We start from the raw sequence: 22513 nt of genomic DNA, 5'->3' as shown, positions 1-22513 counted from the left end.
TTTGTGGTGCAAATATATCAACAATATTAAAAAAAAAAAAAAAAAACAGTAATGAGCTGTAAATAAAAAATTGTAAAATTATTTTATTTTTTTTTTTTGGTATTCCACCCTGCTCACCCTTTGAGCTAATCTATATTCGGAAATCAGTTGTTCTCCTTACCGAGTGCAGTTCCAATTACCACTATACCAACAGTCAATTAGTAAAAATAATATATAAAAAATAAAATAAAATAAAATTGGTATGAATGTGAAAGGAGTTGGCAAAAGCCAAAAGAAGAGATTATGACTTATGAGTCACGAAGTAATGACCTCAGAAAAAGGACAAGAATAATGCAAAAATTGGATGGTTGGTTTCTAAGGATTTTGAAAAGGTGCGGACTCAGTATAACGTTTTTGTTGATATATTCTTGGCCTACTAAGATTGATTTCGGGTTGTCTTCTTCTAACATTCGAGGAACCTACATACCTAACTAAGCTTAACGAGTCTTAACTGCCTTGCCTTATCACGGAGAAAACAAATATCTTTAAAGTACTTTGTATGAAAGAAGCCAGCCTTACGAAATTACAACCAATGGAGTAATTTGTGTGGTAAAATTTAAAGAGCAATTCTGTAAAGGCAGTAAATATAAGAAGTTCGTCCTTTTTTGGAATGGAAAAAAAAATATAAAGTTCGTGTTCATCCCATCATCTTACGGAGTACATTGAATTGTTGAAGGTGTATTAATATAATTCGTTTCATGTCTAAAGTGTGTTTTATTTATTTGATTTTCATTCCTGTGATCTAATATGAACTTATTATATCTAATTATAATTATTTTTCACTATATCATATCATATCTAAACTTTTTTTTTTCATATCTTATTACGACTAATAGGATTTAATTTAATTGTTAATTTAAACTTATCTTATCTCAATTCATCTAATATAATATGTATTTCAATCTATACTAAAAGTCATCTGGTGAAATTTCGCTCTTAATTGCATGTATGATGTGTAATTAAATCAATAGCCAAGTATAGTCAATGTGATTATTGTTTCGGGTGAAAATAATGGGACCTTGCCGAAGGTCCGATGAAGTGGTGAAGACTAGATTCGATCCAAGAAATGTTGGGCCGAAGGTTTCCTGCACAGTAAACACACGTAAACTAGCCTCGGGGGTGTTGCCGAGGAAGGCCCCTCTGATGCTAAAGTCAGTACAGTGTGTAGAAAGAGAACACTATGCAAGAGAATTAGTTGCTTGAGGCTTTACTTGAATGAATGTACAAATGTAATATTGATGGCTTTTATACCTCTTCATACATGGAGAAGTTGGGCCTTAGCCCAATTGGCTTGCCTTGAGGGCTGATTTTTGACTTTAGCACAATTGGAGAGATGAACCTTGACCTTGGGCTTTTAATTGGATCATTTAATGCCTAAGCCCAATTGGACTAAATTGGACCCAAACAACTTGCCCCCCAGACCCGATTTGGAAGGATGACGGGTCGGGTTTGATTTAATCAGAAAAGGAGGGAAGTGAATGATTTAATTAACCCAAAAATTTGAATTTAAACCGTAATTAATGAGATAACAACGGTTAAGGCGGATGATTATGGAAGTTGGACGGATAATGGGCAGTTTAATCGCAAGGTCGTGTGTTTAACGGTTACTTAGTGGGGTATTTAAGAGAAATTGAAACGCGGACTCCCCGTATTCCCATTTCTGGAGATATAATAAGAGGCGCGTCATCTCTCCTCACTTATTCACCAACACAAACCCAGAATTCTCGAGAGAACCCAAGAACCCGCATCAAAACTTCGCAAATTCCCCGAGCATTAAGCTTAGAAACTGAGACTTGCCACTACGAATTCGTAAATCGGCAACTTTCGCTTCAGATTAAGGTAAATTCCTTTGATTTTAGTTTATTTTTCTTCGAATTCGAACTCCTTCCCTTTTTTTCGACTTTTTTCTTCGAAATTATCAATGGCGAGAGGAGTTAGGGGTAGAGCCCGTGCTCCAAGAAGAGCAAGGCCAATTCCCGATCCTCGGAACAGGATTGGGACCTGGAACGGACAAAGAGGAGAGTCCGACCCTGCTGAAGGGATTAGGGCGACTCCGATTTCCTCGGATCCTCCTCAGAGAACGGAGGGGCCGAGCGCTTCTGGGCGGGACGATGAAGTTCCCGCTGTCCTTTGGGATATCCTCCCCGGGTTTTCAGAGTGGGAGGATGCCGAAGTAGCTTCGGCCATGATAAAGAACCGCCCCTACTCATGGTGGGTGGAAAATGTCGAACAGTATCGGTTTGCCGAACAAATTGAGTTGCATTACGGCATCCTTGAAGCTGATGGGTATTGGTGCCGAATGCCCGTGGCATCCGATAGAATCCACCGTCCACCCCCGGGGTATGTGGGGGTGTACACAAGACAACTTCAGTATGGGCTGAGGTTCCCTTTGGACGTATTCGTCCGAGAATTGCTGATCCATTACAATATTTCCCTATGTCAGCTAACTCCCACTAGCATCCGAAGGGTGATGACATACTTATGGGTCTGCAAGTTCTTTAGGTATGTGCCGAACCTGCACTGCTTCAAAAAGCTCCATCGGCTAGTGCCAAATATTCAAAGTGGGCACGGAAGTCATGGTTCTGGGTGGTACCGGATTGAGTCTCGGCCCCAGTACCTAACCATGTGGCCGAACGACTCTTCAGACAAGGACTGGAGAGGTCAATGGATTTGGGTTAGGGCACCCACGGACCCGGGCCACCCTTGCGTCTTCAGCGCTCCCCGATACCTTGCTGAGCCTGATCTCGACATGGGAAGTTTAGGTCCCCCCGCAGATAACGGCTCAGATCCAAACCTTAATCAACAAAATATCTTCGGCAAGCTGCCAAACCGGGGGGGGGGGGCAGCGGCCGAATGCAGCATATCCCGGAGACTTGGCTCCCCGATACGCATTATGTTTTCCAAGAGAACATGCTAGCAGCTGTCGGCCTCAGCCGAAAGTTTAAGGATGGTAAGCTTCTTCGGCTGGGGCCGAGGCTTTTTAATTATCTCTTTTTCTCCTCTCACTTCGCTTTTTTATGTTGTGCCAACCTAACTGAACTGACTTTTCCCCTTTTCTTTTTCAGAGCGGGACGAGACCAACGTCGGCATTAACTACGCTCGTCTTGGCGTCAACCGAGAACGAGTTGTAACTGATCGGGCCCCCTCTATCACTGAACCGAGGCATAGGGAAGTTCATCTAGACTCTTTCCACTTCCAAATTGAGGTTGTTGCTCTGTATCAGAGGCAGAAGCCTTGGTGGAAGAAGAGAGATCCCTGGTTTCAGCTGCTGGACGAAGAAGCTGAAGCTGCCCGTACGGCCGAAGAGGTTGCACGGGTTATTGAAGCTTGTGAAGGAGGAGAAGGGTCCTCCAGGGCTGCTGAAGAAAAAGCTGCAGCTAGGGCAGCTGAAGAAGACGAGGCTTTGCTGAAGACCTCGGTGAGCTTTCAGACTTAACTTTGTCTGTTTCTGTTTTTTTTTTTTTTTTTTTTTTGTACTCACATTCTTCCTCCCCCCTGTCTTTTACAGTCTGAAGAGAGTAACAGACACAGAGAAGGGAAAGCCCATGTTCGTCCCGAAGACCAGATACAAGAAGAGTCTTCAGACTCAGACATGGACGAGCAGCCGCTTCAGAAAAGGCGCCGAAGAATGGCCATCATCGGCCCGCATGACTTTCAGCGGGCGATGACCATCGGCGTTGAAATAAGGGAACCCGAGGAAGGCAATGGATCGCCGAGGGTTCCCCGGCCACCACCTCAATCACCTCCAAAGACCCCTCCGCCACCTCCTGAGATGGAGGTGGATCAGAAAACTCCCGAATCTAAGGGAGGGGTCCAAGAAGAAGTTCAGGAGAGTGCTGCTGAGCACAAGAATGAGGATGCCGTGATGCCCAGTGCTGAGGGTTTCACGGCAGACATTGCAAGAGAGGTTGAGGCTTTCGTCCTCACCCCTGAAGAAGAAGAGGTCATAATAATTGACTCTTCTGAGAAGGAGGATGCTGAGCCATCCAAAGTTAAAGAAGCTCCGTCGTCATCCTTTCCTTCCTTCCAGACTCTTCAATCTGGAGAAATGGGTTTCTCGGCCCCCCGAATTCCAATCCCAGATCACATCTGGGACCTCATATGGGGTCAGAACCGAGAAGGTGTTGCAGCCTACTTCGGCAATTTTGCTGGCACGTCCGAAGTAGATAGGGCAAGAATCTGGTCGCTGAAGGCCACTGCTGGGATGGGCCAATCCAGCAGATCAGTTCTTGACCCAGCCAGGTCTAACCAACTGCTGATGATGTAGGTGATTTTCCTTTCCTTTATCTCCTCTAAAATTCAGCTCCATTTTTTATTTTTTTTATTTTAACTTGTGCTCCTGTTTTCAATTCGTGCACAATCAGACTCTCACTGTAGAGCTGATAGATACCCTACAAGATAGGGTAGACGCTGCCGAGCACGACAAAAAGGTAGCCGAAGAGGAGTTAAAGCTTGCTAAGCTGAAGCAAGCAGCAGCTGAAGAGAAGCAGCAGAAGGGTGAGGAATACGAGAAAAAAGCTGCTAAAGCCTTCAAAACCTTCTGCGACGCTATGGAGAAGGAAGTTTTTCCCCCACTGATGGAAGGGGAAAAATTCCTCCAAGAGCACATGGGAGTGGACATCTCCAAATTCAAGGCTACCATTGAGAGCCGAATCTAGGAGGGAGCTGCTGCACAAGCTGAAGTGCAGCAACGGCTAGAAGCTCTTGAAGCCAGCAGAATGACTGCTGAAGATATGCTCCAAGCCAGGGATGTCCAACTCTCAGAGGCTGCTGCTGCTGCTGAAGCTCAGAGAGCTAAGCTCCAAGAAGTTGAGGATCAGCTGATGGCCAAAAAGGAAGAAGTGGCCCAGGCTCAGACAGAGGCTTCCCAAGTTCAGCAGGAGCTGAATGAGCTGAAAGGTTCCTCCTCCAAGCTCGCCGATGAGCTGAAGAAATCCAAGGAAGACTTGGAGGAGACCCAGAAGAAGTTGGCTGATGCTGAGGCTCTACTCAAAGTCCGTGTCTATACCCAGGAAGAATATGAAATGGGTTTCAGAAACGGGTTCAGAGTGTGCCGAAGAGTCTGCCTTCATGCTGAGCCGAAGCTGGACTGGTCCAAATGTGCTGAATGGGTCCAGAATCCCGAAGACCCTCATATGAAGTATGCAACTCCAGTCGAAGCTGAAATCCTTAAGGCTGAGGAAGCCGAAGAAGAAGCTGAGAGAATGGAGTTGGAGGCTGAACAAAGGGAAAGGGAGGCTCGGCAGAGTGCAAAGCCTGCTTCTTCTGCTGCTGGGGCTGAGACCACCATGGGGCTCAACAATGCTGACCAGTCTGATCCTCGGGCTGAAGCATAGGAACTCGGGCAATCGTCTTCAGAATCTTGCGGTTCATCATGCGCTCAACTTTAGACTTGCCGCTTTCTGAATTTTTTGCCTTGTTTGTTTTTTGCTTCAGCTTGCCTTGTCGTACAAAACAGTTTAGTTTTTTGCTTCTGTACGTATTTCGGCAGCTTTTATTTTCCGCTTGTGGGCGGCTGCCGATACAGTTTATTTGAACTTGTAGCTCAATTTCTGAGCATAAATTATTAATTTGATGTTCTTTTCTTCAGCTGCTTTGTTTTTTAGCGCTTTACTGTTTCTTCAATTCTGCTGAACATAAACTTGCACTGGTAGTGCTTCTTGCCCCCCCAGAAATTGAAGTATGGCTTCAGCTGAATAAACAATTTCTTTATTTCTTAAAAATGGGTATTCGAAACACAGGGCCAACTGAAGGCAATGCTTCGGATAATGGCTTTCTGGGATAGGCAATATCCCAGAATTGTCCATGGACTCACGCCTTTGGAGAACAAATCTTACTGAAGCTTGACTTCAGCTGAAAGACTAGAGTTCTTTAAAAAATGGATATCCAAAACACAGGGTCGACTGAAGGCAATGTTTCGGATAATGGCTTTCTAGGATACAAGGCTCAGTTAAGGCAATATCCCAGAATTGTCCATGGACTCATGTCTTTGGAGAACAAGTCTTACTGAAGTTTGACTTCAGCTGAAAGACCAGTGTTCTTTAAAAAGACGAGTTTTGTCAGCAATCTGAAACCCAGTTACCCGAAGGCGAAGGTTTCAGACGAGGCTGAATAAACAATTTCCAACTGTTGCTGTTATCCTTTATTTTCTGTCTATCATTGAAAAATGGATATCCGAAACACAGGGCCAACTGAAGGCAATGTTTCGGATAATAGCTTTCTGGGATACAAGGCTCAGTTAAGGCAATATCCCAGAATTGTCCATGGACTCATGTCTTTGGAGAACAAGTCTTACTAAAGTTTGATTTCAGCTGAAAGACCAGTGTTCTTTAAAAAGACGAGTTTTGTCAGCAATCTGAAACCCAGTTACCCGAAGGCGAAGGTTTCAGACGAGGCTGAATAAAAAACCCTTAAAGAGTATATAGAACCGAGAAAACTTTGAAAGGATAAAAAGTTGTAAACACTTATATAAATGGCGGCTCCAAGGCCTTTCATTAGTTCAAAATGTACTTACAAAGATTGTTCTGCCCCGAAGGGTTTACACATGATATTTTTCAGTACATCAGCGTTCCAGTGATTTTTCAACTCAGTTCCATCCAACTGCCGAAGTCGGTATGTCCCTGGCTGAAGCTCATCACAGATTTCATAAGGCCCTTCCCATGCAGCTGAGAGTTTCCCATGGATTCGGCCTTTCTGAACTGCAACAGCATTTCGAAGGACAAGGTCTCCAATTTTAAGAGGCCTTGCATGGACCCTTCGGTTATAAAATTTGCTGATTCTCTGCTTATAAGCGGCCATTCTGTCTCGGGCTGAGTCTCTTACTTCGTTGAGGAAATCGAGAGATTCCCTCATCAGTTCTCAGCCAAGAAGTGGTGCACTCGTAGGCTCTCAGAGCCAATTTCCACTGGAAGAACGGCTTCGGCACCATACACCAGTTCAAAAGGTGAATAGCCCGTTGCCTCTTTTTCAGTTGTCCGAAGGGACCAAAGGTTTCCAGGGAGCTCCTCCAGCCACTTGGACTTTTGATCTTCCACCCTCTTCTTGAGGGCATTTAGGATCTGTTTATTTGCAGCTTCGGCTTGTCCGTTACTTTGCGGGTGGCATACCGCTGAATATGCCAGTTTGATGTCGAACTGATCTGTATACCGCTTCAACGGTAAGTTATCAAATTGCCTCCCATGATCGAAGACAAATACTCTCGGGATGCCGAAATGAGTGATGATATTCTGCCAGATAAATTTTCTGACAGTTTGCTCTGTAATGTTCGAAGCTGCTTCGGCCTCGATCCATTTACTGAAGTAGTCAACACCAACTATTAGCCATTTTTTCTAATACACAGCCTCTGGAAATGGTCCTAGTATATCCAGTCCCCATTGGGCAAATGGGAGTGGATTAAGGATCGGCTGAAGATCCTTTGCTGGCTGGTGGATTACTGGAGCGTATTTTTGGCATTTTTCGCATTTCCGGACCGGCTCCTTAGCATCTGCGATCATGGTGGGCCAGTAATATCCAGCCCTCAATGCCTTGTGGGCTAAGGTCCTTCCCCCAATGTGGTTCCCACAGATGCCGAGGTGAATCTCCCGTAGGATATAATCTGCATCTGTTGGTCCCACGCATTTCAGCAATGGGGCTGAGAAGGACTTTTTCAGAAGTTCCCCCCTGAAGACAATGAACCTTGAGCTGGTTCTCTTCATCTTGGAGGCCAAAGCTTTATCTTCAGGTGCTTCGTCGACACTTCTCTCTCGACGCACTTCTACATATACAGATCTGTTCAGCTCGGTAAGAGATGAACTAGCAAGTTTGGAGAGTGCATCGGCTTGAGTATTCTGACCCCTTGGGATCAGCTGAACCTCAAAAGTTTTCAGCTCTGCAATGACTGACTTGGTCTTGGCAAGATAAGCTATCATGGAGGGCTCTTTGGCCTCGTAGCTGCCGCTAATCTGATATGCAACTAGCTGAGAGTCTGTTTTCAGGCAGACATGATCGGCTTCCAGGGAGATGCACAATTCTAGGCCGGCGATTGCTGCCTCATATTCGGCTTCGTTGTTCGAGGCCTTAAAAGAAAATTTTAGTGCATACTCAAAGGATTTGCCTTCGGGATAAGTTATCACTACTCCTGCCCCCGAACCGTTTTCGGTGGAAGATCCATCCGTAAACACGGTTCAGACTTTCTTTTCATTGTCTAGCGCTTCTTGGTATGAGCATTCGGCCAAGAAATCCTCTAGAGCTTGAGCCTTAATGGCAGCCCTCGGACGGTAGCTGATGCTGAATTCGGTGAGCTCAAAAGCCCACTTGGCTAGCCTACCAGATTTTTCAACCTTGCCGAGAACTTTTTCCAACGGCTGATCAGTTAAGACCACTATCTGATGGCAATCAAAATAGGGCCTCAGCTTCCGAGCAGCTACTACTACCGCGAAAGCGACTTTCTCGAGTAGAGGGTAGCGAGTCTCGGCATCCGTCAGTGTATGACTGACAAAGTAGATCGGTTGCTGACTTTTACTTTCTTCCTTCAGCAGTACTGCGCTGATGGTGGCTGGGCTAACGGCCACATACAGGTACAAAGTTTCTCCTTCAGCTGGGCTAGCCAGCGTTGGGAGTTGAGCCAGATGCTCCTGAAGCTGTTTAAAGGCGTCTTTTTGCTCTCTCTCCCAAACGAGCTCTTTTGTTTTCGGGAGTTTCAGGGCTTTGAAGAAAGGTAACCCCTTATCCGAAGCTTTGGAAATGAACCTCGAGAGGGCTGCCATTCTTCCGGTGAGCCGCTGAACATCCCGCTTTGTTTTCGGCTCAGGAAGGTCGAGCGCCGCTTTGACTTTGGAGGGATTGGCATCAATCCCCCCTTTTCTGACTATGAACCCAAGGAATTTCCCTGATTTCACGCCGAAGACACACTTCTTCGGATTCAGCTTCATTTGATGCTTTCTTAAGGTGGCGAAAGTTTCAGCCAGGTCCTTAACATGGTCCTCAGGTTTTTTGCTTTTGACGATCGAATCGTCGACGTAGACTTCCATGTTTCGACCCTTTTGATCGGCAAAAACTTGATCCACCAGCCTTTGATAGGTGCCCCCGCATTTTTCAATCCGAAGGGCATCATTTTGTAATTGTACACCCCAGCGTTCGTGACGAATGTTGTCTTTGCTCGATCGTCGGGGTGCATGAAGATCTGATGATACCCCGAGAATGCGTCCATGAAACTAAGCAAGGCATGGCCACTTGTCGAATCGACTAGCTGATCGATCCTCGGCAAGGGATAGAAATCCTTCGGACAAGCCTTATTTAGGTCCGTGAAGTCAACGCACATCCTTCAGGTACCATTGGCCTTCTGAACCATCACCACATTTGCCAGCCATTCTGGATATTGGCAAGGTTCGATGAAGCCTGCCTCCAGCAATTTTTTGACCTCGGCTGCGATGTCTCGGTTCTTATTAGCGGAGTAATTCCGCTTCTTTTGCTTAACTGGTCGACACGTTGGGTCAACATTAAGCTTATGGGAGATGAGGTCTGAACTTATCCCGGGCATATCAGCTGCCGAGAAAGCAAACACATCTCTGTTGTCCCGAAGGAGCTGAATAAGTTCACAACGGGTGTTCGGATCAAGGTCCATCCCGATTGTTACACATTTCTCAACGTCTCCTTCGGCCAACTCAACTGTTTCAGTCTGTTGGTCCATGTCCATTGCCGATGGACTGGACTCTTCAGAATCTGGCTGGGAAGTCTGGGCCTCGGCCGCAGGGAACGAGAGGTGACTGCGCACGCTCGGTTCCTTGCCGCCGAGTCGGTCGAGGACGCTTCGGCGAACAGTCTCAGGTTGTTCTCGGTGAGTATATTCTGGCCGAGAAGCTGAGCTGCTGCTCTTATGCGTTTCTGGTCGGGAGGATGAGGATCCTTTGAAAAATTGAGGGCTCCTTTTCCTCTCTTTTTCATTTTTCCAGGTATCCTCTTCCCACTCTTCCAGTTCCCGGAAGGAAGGAAGCTTCCCACCATCATGGTCTAGCTTCCTCCGTTGATGCCGGGTATACGGAGGAGTTCGATCACGAGGTGGTGGCATATTTTGTGCCCTCATTGCCTCCATGAGCACTGCCAGCGCTCTTGCCACCTCCTCCGAGCTGGGCCCCGTCAAAGGGGTCCTCGTCCGAGTATGGGAATGAGGGGGCACATTCGATGGTTGGCTTTGGGGCACTGCATGTGTCCTATGATCGGACTCACCCCTGCTAGACCGAGAGTGACTCGGCCTATGATGAGAGTCATAAATTACGGGAGAAGGGAATCCTCCCTGTATGATCCTCCCCCCGAGCTGGCACCCTTGGGAGAGTTCCGGTCCGGCGAGGGTGATGGTGTAGGGGTTTTAGGCTTTTCGCCCGCTCCTTGACGGAGGCCTTTGCTCTTGCGGTTCTTAGCCATTGCTACTAAGATAATTGCAAGATGATCTTGGTTAGAAATTTGGCTTAAAGATTTTTGAAAGTCTTCCCCACAGACGGCGCCAAATTGTTTCGGGTGAAAACAATGGGACCTTGCCGAAGGTCCGATGAAGTGGTGAAGACTAGATTCGATCCAAGAAATGTTGGGCCGAAGGTTTCCTGCACAGTAAACACACGTAAACTAGCCTCGGGGGTGTTGCCGAGGAAGGCCCCTCCGATACTAAAGTCAGTACAGTGTGTAGAAAGAGAACACTATGCAAGAGAATTAGTTGCTTGAGGCTTTACTTGAATGAATGTACAAATGTAATATTGATGGCTTTTATACCTCTTCATACATGGAGAAGTTGGGCCTTAGCCCAATTGGCTTGACTTGAGGGCTGATCTTTGACTTTAGCACAATTGGAGAGATGAACCTTGACCTTGGGCTTTTAATTGGATCATTTAATGTCTAAGCCCAATTGGACTAAATTGGACCCAAACAATTATAATTAGACTATAATTAAGATCAAGATTCGTTGTTGAATTCTAATATGGTTTCAAAAGTTATTTTTCTTGCTAAATGACTGAATAATATGATCCGATAGTTTGACAATGATACTCAATTTAACATAATTAATTAAGGTTAAAAAAATAAAAAAAAAAAAAAAAAAAGAAGAAAAGAAAAGATCGGAGAAATGAAATAATGAAATGACAGCAAGAAAAAGAAGCATATTAAAAAAAAAAGTAAACAAGGACAAAAAGCGAGAACGTGCGTGTCGTGCAAAGAGAGTAATATATTCCCACATTCTACAACGTCACTGCCTCTCACCTGTCGACTAATTTAGATATTTTCGTGAAAATGTTAAAGGCTTGACTCTATCAATTGCGGACGCTCCTTCATTAGCGCGTTGTTCAATAGTAATCACCTGACCTTTAATTAATTGTAAATTCATACTGGTATCAATTTAATACAGTAGTTTATTTGTTTGATACGACCAATACTTCAAAGGTTAATATCATACTGTATCAATCTATAGTTTTAAAATACCAATGAATTAAATGTTTGTTTTTTTTTTTTTTTTCCATCAACTCATTGTTATCATTTGAAGGTTAATATCATAATATCAGATAATCACAATATATTAATTGATAGTTTAAAACACCAATGAATTAAATGTTTTTTCTTCATTAACTCGTTGTTATCATTTGAAGGTTAAGATCATATCAACTGATCAATATTTTTTAAAACACCAATGGTTTACATGTTTTTTTTCCAATTAACTCATTGTTGTCATTTAAACGTTAAGGTCATATCAATTGATGGTTTAAAACAATGATTTTAAGGTTTTATTTTCTTGCCTTAGCTTATTCATTTGAAATTACTTGCATAGATTTTTAAAAAATTTTGGTTAGCACATCAATTATTTTTATATACACTTGGGTATATTCTAGATTGTTTTAAATTTTGTAGCTAATATTTTAATTGTTGATTTCAGAATATCATTTTAACATTGTATGAGAAATTCAAGATGTTTTTATTTATTTGTTCGCTATTGATTTAATTCAAGTGATTGATCGTTTTCAACTTTTCACTATAGCTTCACGATGATTTAGCTTACTTTAAAAGACTTGCTGATTTTGCTTGAAGTGTAATATTATATGTGGGGGAAAGAACAGGGGTAAAACTTTATTGGTAAACTGCTGGAATTTTATTTGCTATTGCTAATTAAACTTGGCATGTAGTTGGCTATTCCCTTTTAAAAAAAAAAAACTTGAAAATTGTCATATTCAAAATGTAAGTCAACACTCAAATTCGAAGTTGAGAACCGTACCAGGTCATGCATGGCTTTGGATGGATGTGGTTGCACAAGCCATGCATTCCTTTTGTATTACTCTGATCCGTATATAATACAAGTATAAAATTATTGTTTTTTTACTTGTTTGTATATATATTTGCAAGTATCAAATTCTTGTAATATGTAAATACGTAAATACTATTGTTTCTTCAAAAACACAAAAAAAAAATGTAATACTATTGTGGGGAAGAAGCCTAGCTCATGCTGTCATGCATGAGTTAACTTATAATACTACAGTACGTAATTATGGGTAATATATTCCTGCAATTTTGTTAAATAGAATTTGTTGGACTCTTATTTTTCTTTAGTAAGCTTAATTTTTGCTTAACTGTGCTTAACTTAATAATAGTTGATCACATGATAAGATCTACTCCGTATTGATTGATTTGGTGAAAGAAAACAAAACCTAAAGAGCTAAGTAACCTAAGGCTTAAACTTATCAATAGTCTATTAGTCTTACGTTAATTATTTTGAGTACCACTTGGGCGGCAAGTACAAAAAATTCAAATATTGTACCTTAAGACTTAAGTTAAGTATTATATGCACAACTACTATAGAATATTCTTACGGTAATACTCGTATCATTTAATTGCCAATAAATAAATTATACATGCACTAAAGCATTGAATAATTGGGTTGAGTGTGTTTATGGTCGTACAAAGTGGTTGGCTGTTATAAAGTTCTTCGATCAGGTCGTAATCTTACTTCATTGCTGTTTATTTGATGTATTCTAATCTGTCATAATCTATTTATTAAATTTGAGATGGTTAAGATGAAGATTATAGGCTAGCAAATAGTATGCAATATCATTGGTACTTGTACTTCTTCGCAACTCTTTCCATATATATGGAGCGGGGTGCATCACCATTATTAAATTATTAAATGGTTACAGTTTGGAAAATACTTTAAATGTTATTTGGTCCAGTCCAACTATAATAGGCAATAATAATGCCAATAACTCAAGGTCAAGAACCTATTCCCTACGTGTTTTTTTAAAAGCACTCCATTATCACTTTTATATTATTTGAGCACACCACTTTGACCAATGTTTACGCTAGCTATATAGATAAGATCAAACATTGTCACATATATACTTGTTAACTAACCTTCTGGCTCGTGCAATGCACGGGTTATTTATAGAGAATTGCATGTAAAAATGAGTTAGGAAATATCATCAAGTCACTATGGGTATAAATCATATAATGTATTAATGTGTAATCAAACACATGATTAAAGATATTAAATTTTTGGAGCTGTAATTGAAAATGAGTCTAGATAAAGAAGGTGGAGGGGCTAAAATTAAAAAAAGAAAAGGAAAATGTTGAATTGAAAAGGGGAGATGAAGATGAAGTATGCATGAAAGATGAAGTATAAGTTTAATGAATTGAAAGAATTAAAGAAAGATAGTGTAATAAAAAAAAAATTAATAATGTAAGAAGACATGTGGCACTTGGGTTAGAGAAGAGGATAGAGAAGTGTAATAGGATAGGGACATTTGTCTTTTCTTGTTAGAGTTTTTAAATACTAACTAAGTATACATTAAAGCCACACTATAGTTATTATTTTACACTAAATATTTTAATTTGTCTATTACTCCTTAATGCAGATTTCATTTTCAAAAAGTATTTGTTAAGGCAACTCTAACAAAGTCTCATTTGTTGAGAGTGTTTTGTTTCTCATACATTAGTGTAAATCACATATGAGCACCTAATTTTAGATGACAACCGAGTTGAGAGTTTAGGGAGTGTCCTGTCAAAACCAAAAAAAAAAAAAACACAAAATATGAATGGGCTTTATTTCAGTGGTGCAATCTGCCCATTGTACATGCTTAAACTTCTTTAGTTGAGCCCAGTTATAAAAAGTCCATACTCCCTGCTTATTTGCTTTACAGCACTGATGAAGTGACAAACAAAGCCCAAACTTTGAAAATGAGAAAGATTTTGTTTTCAGTACTTCATCAGTTTATGTTTTCTTCTCTATTTAAGTATTTTACTAGTTTAGCTCTCCTGCAAATCTGCAATGCACGGTTTTAACTAGGGGTGTCCATAATTCGGATAAAAATCGAAACCCAATCCAATCCAAACCGAATTATCAATTCGAATCGGATCCGAACTTTAAATCGGATCGGATCGGATTGAGATTTTTTGAAAATTCGGATTTTCGGATCGGATCGGATCGACCCTATTCGGATCCAATTAAAACCGAACACCGAAATTTAGTTACCAACATTTATATAATGGTCTGCTGTAGTTTATAATTGGGCCTTTAAAATTTAGCCCAAATACAGACTATATAACTAAAAACCCTAAATTTGCCTCTTTTAGTCTTCATTACTCCTCAAGACCTCAACGCCTCCCGACTCCCTCATTCCCTCAGCTTATCAAGCGCTCTTTCTTCATCATCTATTCATCTCATGAAAATTTAAATCAAATCATTCCTTATTCTGATCTCACAATCCTAAACCACTTAAGGTAATTTGCTATCCTTCTTCTATTGTTTTTTTTTTATTTTTTTTGTTGAATTTCAACTAAATTTTTTTAATTTATTCGTAATTATACTTGCAGAGTTGCAGTATGTCACGAGTCTCACGCAAAGGGGGGGGGGGTTGAAGCTAATAATGCTGAAAGTAATGTTGATGTTTGGAGGAAGTTGAGCAACTTGAAGAAGGTGATTGCTAAATCTTTTTATTTTCTTGTTTTAATTATGTATTAATATTGTTATTGATTTTAATTCTAATTATTATTTGTTCTTTATTTTTTCTCTCAATATCAAGATTTGTGCAAGATATCCATTGCTGAGCCTGAAACAGTTGAGGTTTTAGACGACTAAGCTTCTGCCTTGATTAAAGAATGCTGGTGGGCTGTTTTTCCTGCTGTTTGCTGCTGTTCGTTGCTGATTTTGCTGCTGTTTGCTGCTGATTTTGTTGTTGTTTGCTGCTGTTTTTCCTGCTGTTTGCTGCTACTTTTCTTCTTAAGTTGTTCCTGCTAGTCTTTTTTGTTGTAGTGAACTCTTAGTGTTGCTTTTAAGTTGTACTATTTATTTTGAACAATTTAATTAGTCTTGATGTTAAATAATTTATGTTAATCTTGACTACCGTTTTATGTTATCGTATTAGTTTATTAGACGTTATAAATCAACTTAATTTAATTCGGATTTCGGATCGGATCCAAAATAACCGAATTTTAATTCGGATTGGATCGGATTGGATTGGAAGAGTAATTCGGATCGGATCGAATTGAAAAAATGAAAACCGAATTATAATTCGGATCGGATTGGATTTGGCCTAAATCCAAACCGAAAACCGAATGGACACCCCTAGTTTTAACAAATTTATTGTAAGACTTATTTACAATAAATTTACTAAACTTTTTATATGTGTGTCTTTTAGGATAAAGTATTACCAAATTAATAAATGACAAATAAATTTACTCTGTTGAAAAAAAAAAGACACAGTCATCCAGAGTAAAAACAGTCAAAGAATTAACAACTACTTTTTTGAAAAAAAAAAAACTTTAAACCTATAAAAAAAAATTATGATTTAGGCGGGAAATTTTTTAATGATACAGCGACATGTGTATGATGGTGATATCAACAATGTTTTATTTTAATTATAGTTAATAGAATAGAAGTATTACCAAATTAATAAATGCCAAATAAATTTACTCTGTTGGAAAAAAAAAAAGGAGAGAGAGAGAGAGAGAAAGAAAGATAAAATAACAATAGACACACTTATCCGAGTGATTTTCCCAATTAATGCTAAAATACAAATTATTTCCCACAATACCGTCCACGTAGGATTGATTCCTAGGTTTGGAATTTTACAGTATAAAACCGCTAACAATGTTAGCGGTTCTATATATAGAACCGCTAATACCATTATATAGAACCGCTAATACCATTAGAGGTTCTATATATAGAACCGTTAATACCATTAGAGGTTCTATGCATAGAACCTCGAATACCATTAGCGGTTCTAAGTTGAAGCTACCTTGTTTACTTTAGCTTTCACAACCAAATTATATAGAACCGCTAACCACTAATACCATTAAAGGTTCTATGCATAGAACCTCTAATACCAATAGAGGTTCTATATTAGTTAAAACCACCAACAATGTTAGCGGTTTTTTACTTGCAAATACCGAACCTTGAAATTGAGCATGCGTGGATGATATCGTGGGAAATAGTTTTTAAAACAATGTATATAAGGAATTGGTTTGTGTTATTACATTATTTTGGGAAATCATTACACTTATCCAGAGTAAAAAAAAGTCAAAGAATTAACTACTTTTTTGTAAAAAAAAAACTTGAAACCTATAAAAAGAAATTATGATTTAGGCAGGATTTTTTTTTTTTTGATACAGTGACATGAGTATAATGGTGACATCAACAATGTTTGTTTTAGTTATATTTAATAGATTTTTGACAAATCTTTTTTTACAATACAACCCCATTTTTTTTAATACCTTTCCATTTTCGCTCACTTATTTTACATTTTTCTTATACTCACCAACTTTTACTTTATTGTTCTTACATTCTCCACCTTTTTTTTCTCTTAGATTTACTTGTACTTTTCATAAATTTCTTAGTTTATATGTCTACTTTAATCAAGTAGAACAAATAAAATGAAGAATCTATAATTTAACCATTAATTAAGCTCCACTTCCACTGCTCTAGATTATTATTATATATATATATATATTTTTTTTTTTTTGCATTGGTTCTTAATTAACCAAAAATTTGTATTGGCTCCTAATTAGCCATCATTCTCCTCTCTTTATCTAGATAATTTACTAAAAGTATATTTCATCATTATTGCTCTCTTAGGCTAGTCATAATTCATACAACTTTATATTGATGAGACCACTTCTAATTAGTAATCTTCTTTTTTTTTTTTTTTTTTTGGAAGACTTCTAATTATTGAAGACTTCTAATTAGTAATCTAGACTTGACTATCTTTCCATTCATGCAAATGATGGGCCCTTTAACACATGCTTTCTCAGAATTCTTCCCTCAAAACATTAGACATAATAACATTTATGCAAGAAGGCCCAGTTTATTTTCTTTGCCAAACTGTGTGACAACCTGGATATTATAATTTTTCATTTTTTTTTGTATAAAAAAATATTTCCTCTAGCACATTACAATAATCTAATTGAAGAAAATAAGCTGAGCTAACAACGTCATTATACAACTAAACATGTTGCAGATAAGGTGGTACCATCTTTGTTTTCTTTCCATTTCTTTATTTCCCTTCCCCCAATTTTATTGCTTGGATTATTTTAGACAAAAACCCCTTTATAATGTCCATAATTCCAACATAATCATCTCTTAAATCTCGATTTTCTAATCTATCACCTTGATAAAATATAATTCGCTCATCAATAAATATAAAACACGTACGTACTACAAGAAAATCACACTTTGCATAACGATCGTAAAGATAGACAAAAAGTTTAGACATGTAGATACTTGAGGATAATAATAGAAGAAAACCGATAAAATTGGATGATTGTGTCATTCTCTAAATCTACAATGAATTTATATTATCATGACTCCCGATAATCTCTCTAGGGTCTTTCAATATATGTCAACTCCAAAGCCAAGAAATGACAAAATCTATGTCTTTCAATAATCAATAAATTTATGTCATGGAACATTCTGAAACTGTACCTCTCCTTGAATTTGTGGTCCTTCATTGATACTTCTAATTAATACTCCAAAATTCCACCAATTCAAGCATAACATAAATCTCTTAGCTTACTCCATAAACCTGTATTTTCTCCTTAAACACTCAACTCTTTTTACTAAACAACATGGATACTTCACAACCTCTAGCAACAGAGAGCTTCTCATACAGTTGGTTAGCAACAGAATCAGAATTACACAAAACCATCTCAAACAACATATCAGAAACTTCTCACAACTTCGATTTCGACATTTCAATCTCGAAAACTTGTCCCTCTTCACTTGTTCATGCTGATAAACTCTTCTCCAATGGCCTCATCCTGCCTCAGTCCCTCGACGAGTCAGGGGACAACAACTACTATGCTTCAACCCCATCACCATTGCTTATCAGTTCTACAATTCATCATCATCATCATCCATCTTCGTCGTCATTTCGAAGAATGTTCATGGGAAAATGGAGTAAATTTGTACCTAGGAAAATAATCAGCAAGTACATAAAATGCTTGATTCCTAGGAGAGAAACAATAGGCAGGGGTGGAACAAGAGTTGATGATGTGAATAGGATAACTTGGGAAGTAAAAAGTTGGAGTACTAATAATACTCCAGTAATCTCTTCTCCTATGAGAGATAATTCATCAGCTTATTGTTCAGCAGCAGCAGCTTGGAGTGATATTGATGAGAGCTCCATTCGTGATGCTATTCTTTACTGTAAAAGATCTAGTACTGGTTTATGTTAGTCTTAATTAAGGTTTTCATTTGTTTTTTGTTTAAGCATGTACAAATATTTTGTAATTTTTGTCCTGTGATCTTTAGATGATGAATATTTTTCCAATTTTGGATTTTATTGTAATTATTGTTGTTGTGTTTAAGTTTGATCATGCTAGGCTTTGAATGTACAGGGCTACCTACGTGCGGGTGTGACAAGTACTTCAATTTGGTTAGTTGATGGTTTTTGACTCTAGGACTTTAAGTTTGTAAGTTCAAATGTTATATACAAAGTTTTTGAGAGTCGAGGTATCCTATATTCTTCATTCATCATTTTAAAGGTGTGACATGTTATTTCATATAAATTAGGCCTAAAAGAAGTGTACTCTAATCAGATCATTTATCTTATTACAATATAACTTATAATCAATTGATTTGCAATTCCTATCTATTCTTAGGGTAAGACCTCTTCACTCAATTAATTATTAAGAAATAATTAATTATTTAATTAACTATAGAACTTGCAAAACTTACTAACTTAGTACGAACAACGAATTCGTATATTAATTCTTGAAAGATGGTGAAGAATTGTTCTTGAAAAGAGGTTTAAGTTGAAGGGCCCAGAAAGAGTGGTTTGTCTAGTATAACAGGAAATGCAGATTTTGATTTGGCAAGTAATATTGCAACTTTTGATTTGGTCGGTCCACCACTCGAGCGCGCACTCTCATTAGAAGACATCTTTTTGTTTGTACAGTAGGCGCTTGTAATTTAGCTGGTTTAACCATACCCATTATGTTGGGCCTATGTCTATATTCCAAATTATGGGAATCACTATTCCTACCACTATGATGTAACCCTTGTTACTCTCCCTCCCTTTCAGAATAAAATGTCATACTTTGACTTTTATACTCCGTGTTATTTATGTATACAGTTTTAATCTTTTTTGTGCTTTTTATTATACATATGGAGTATTATATAAGATTAAATATATTTATTGTGTTTACTTGTTGAAATTGTCTCAATGTATAATTTTCAAATGTAAACATTTTATAAGTTATTCTTATTGATAATTAAAGATATTGGGGTTGTTTGACAATTGGTGGTTGGTTGTTGGTTATTGGCTTGTTTGCTTAGTTGGAAGTATTAGCTTTATAGATTGACTTTTTAAGTTAGTTGTTTAAGTCGGCTATTTACAAAAGTGTTTGATAAAATTATTAATGGTTGTTAACTGTTTATTAGTGATAAAGTGGGCTAACAAGCCAATAGCAAAAGCTACTCCTATTAGCTTTTGATTTTTGGCAAAAAAGCCAACTTAAAAGCTAATAAAAAAGCCAACTATCAAATATATTTTTTGGCTGTTTGACCAAACTAAAAAGCCAAAAGTTAGGTAAAAATCAATTGTCAAACACCCCCATTATTAGTTAAAGTATACATTGGTAAATATGTCGGTCATATTAAAACATTTATTTTAAGATAGAGTGAGCATTACTGTGATGTTGAGGGAGCATTTCTTAACTCTAATACAAATAGAATAAGGGTTACCTAATTCTTCATCTTCATATACTTTTTCAAAATATTTACAAAGTATCATTGTTTTTTAAAATGACCTCACATAGAATTATTGTTTTAATATTGATTGGATGAAGCAAAGATACTTGTAAAGGAACAAGACATCCACTTATAAAAGTCATGACATGTGTCCTAATGGTAATTAAAAATTAATATTAACATTTAAGTTATTATATGAATATGTCCAATAAACTCCATCTTGTTAGGAGTAAAATAATGAGTTTAACTTTTCCAAATGAGGAGTTTCGTAGAGTAATTTGTCTTTCCTAAACAAGATGGTCAAGAAAGTCAACCACTATACTAAGTTTGTAAAACCAACCATTAAGAAACTCCCATGGTTCTAAAAATACATGGACAAAGTGTAGTAGATTAGCTTATTAGGTTACATAGCCTCAATTAATTAGATGAAACAAAGAAGTAGTATTATATGGTCTCGTGTTTTTCTTGTGTTTAGTTTATTAGTTGTCTCTCTCTTTGATTGTAACTCCGTATATGGTGTAACAAGAAGTTAACCTCATTAGAGCCAATTAGGACTGGAAGAGAGAGATAGTGTGGGTATAATAGCCAACATCTTAGCTTGGACACAACCTGATTGTATGTCCCCTAGCTAAGATCTTTGGTTTTTCTGTCCCTACTTGCTATTAACAACAGGCAACAAGGATAAGGAGTATTTCAGATGTATATATCTTCTTTGCTGATTAATGTATGATACAACAATAGTTAATTACTATCACCTTTTTAAGACATAGCATAAGACACCAATCAAGAAAAAAAAAAAAAAAAAAAAAAAAAAAAAATCAAATTTCATATATTTCAATTAATCTTTATGTCTCTTTGTAGTTTGTATACACACAAAAATAAAATATCTAAGTATTTTTAATACCAACATACTACGTATAATGTTTTTGAGTATGTCGGAGTACTACGGAGAATTGTTTTTCTTAATCAAAGAAGTATTGACGATAAAGTTTGGTTGTCTACATGTTTATCAATTAGTTAAAAAACATTATGTATGTTGTATTGTCACCACAAAAGTGAGGTTGTTTGGAGATTAATTTTAATACAATATAGGAGCGATATACTACATACACATAAGTTAACTTTACAAATAATTAAGTAAATATTATGTGATTTGAGGCGATTAATCCTATTATCTATTATATACAAGCCATATAATGTAAGACATATTCAATTGCATATTAACATTGCTTACTAGTGTATGTAATACCTATGAGTATGTGTCAATTGCAATATCTCCATAGGTAGGAAAAACAGAGTTGATTATTATTTAATCTAAACCCATATCATATTGTATAATCATCAATTTAAGATTACATGAAAGAAACATGGATGCGAAAGAAGAGACGAGAAGAAAGAGGGAGACCAAGGACAAGGGTGCGTGATCATGTTGGAAAAGGTAATCAAATATCATTGTTACTACCCCATAAAGTAAGGGCATAAAACTGCTATATTTTGGGTTCATTGTGTGCAATTGACACTGTTGATTTATACCCCTAACTACAGGACTAATTTCTTCGTGTACATTGTACTCGTTAAATTGTAGGCCATAAATTAAAGAAGTTAAACATCAATAGTATGGCTTCATGTGTTACGGAACGTCAATAAATGAACGTCGATTTCACGTGAGGCTCATTTTAAAGGATTTTGCCCAACCAACCCAAGCTTTTGGGACCATCAACAAGGCATTTGGTTAATATGCATGGTTTCTTGATGTTGAGTTTTCGATAAGAGGTTGAAAATGGGCAAACACTACTATCCTTGATTGAGAAGATCCGAGTAGTGTTTGAGCCAAAAGTAATTGGTACGGACTACGGAGTATCAAGTATGTAATAGAGCAAGTAGTTACTCAAGATAGATGACCGATTTATGTCATGAATTTATATACTTATTGATTACGGGTAAGCTTATTCAATTATTCCTAACTAAACACGTTGAACTAAAAATTATAGGTCTCTAAAAATATTAGAATGAGCTCCCTAAAACCTTGTATCATAGAGACATAATTAGAGGCCAAAAATCTGAAATTAGAGACATAATCCCTTACAAGGCTGACTGATAGTCTGATACTCAGAAAACACACAATTAAAATTTAATTTTAAATAAAAATAAATATAATTGTCAGAAGTGGGATTTGAACCCACGCCCTCGTTAGAGGACCAGAACTTGAGTCTGGCGCCTTAGACCACTCGGCCATCCTGACTTTCTTGCTACTTTTCATCACTCTAAATACATATTCTAGTTAAA

General features: G+C 38.2%; 1 protein-coding gene and 1 non-coding gene across 2 annotated transcripts; one reads left to right on the top strand and one right to left on the bottom strand.

The window, feature by feature from the left end:
- Positions 1–18102: 18102 nt before the first annotated feature.
- Positions 18103–18711, top strand: LOC110731485. The gene has a single exon (XM_021911337.1). It carries the CDS (start codon positions 18103–18105, stop codon positions 18709–18711), a length of 609 nt encoding a protein of 202 aa, XP_021767029.1.
- A 3674-nt stretch (positions 18712–22385) lies between these two features.
- Positions 22386–22469, bottom strand: TRNAL-CAA. The gene has a single exon. It is a non-coding gene; the product is annotated as a tRNA-Leu (tRNA).
- Between the last annotated feature and the right edge of the window lie 44 nt (positions 22470–22513).

This window comes from Chenopodium quinoa, unplaced genomic scaffold, assembly GCF_001683475.1.
Source record: "Chenopodium quinoa cultivar QQ74 unplaced genomic scaffold, ASM168347v1, whole genome shotgun sequence".
NCBI classification, from domain to species: Eukaryota; Viridiplantae; Streptophyta; class Magnoliopsida; order Caryophyllales; family Amaranthaceae; genus Chenopodium; species Chenopodium quinoa.
This window is presented reverse-complemented; position numbering and strand designations above follow the sequence as displayed.

What these genes read in the sequence shown, in the direction of transcription:
- LOC110731485 (XM_021911337.1), top strand. Translation starts at nt 18,103, where the DNA reads ATGGATACTTCACAACCTCTAGCAACAGAGAGCTTCTCATACAGTTGG.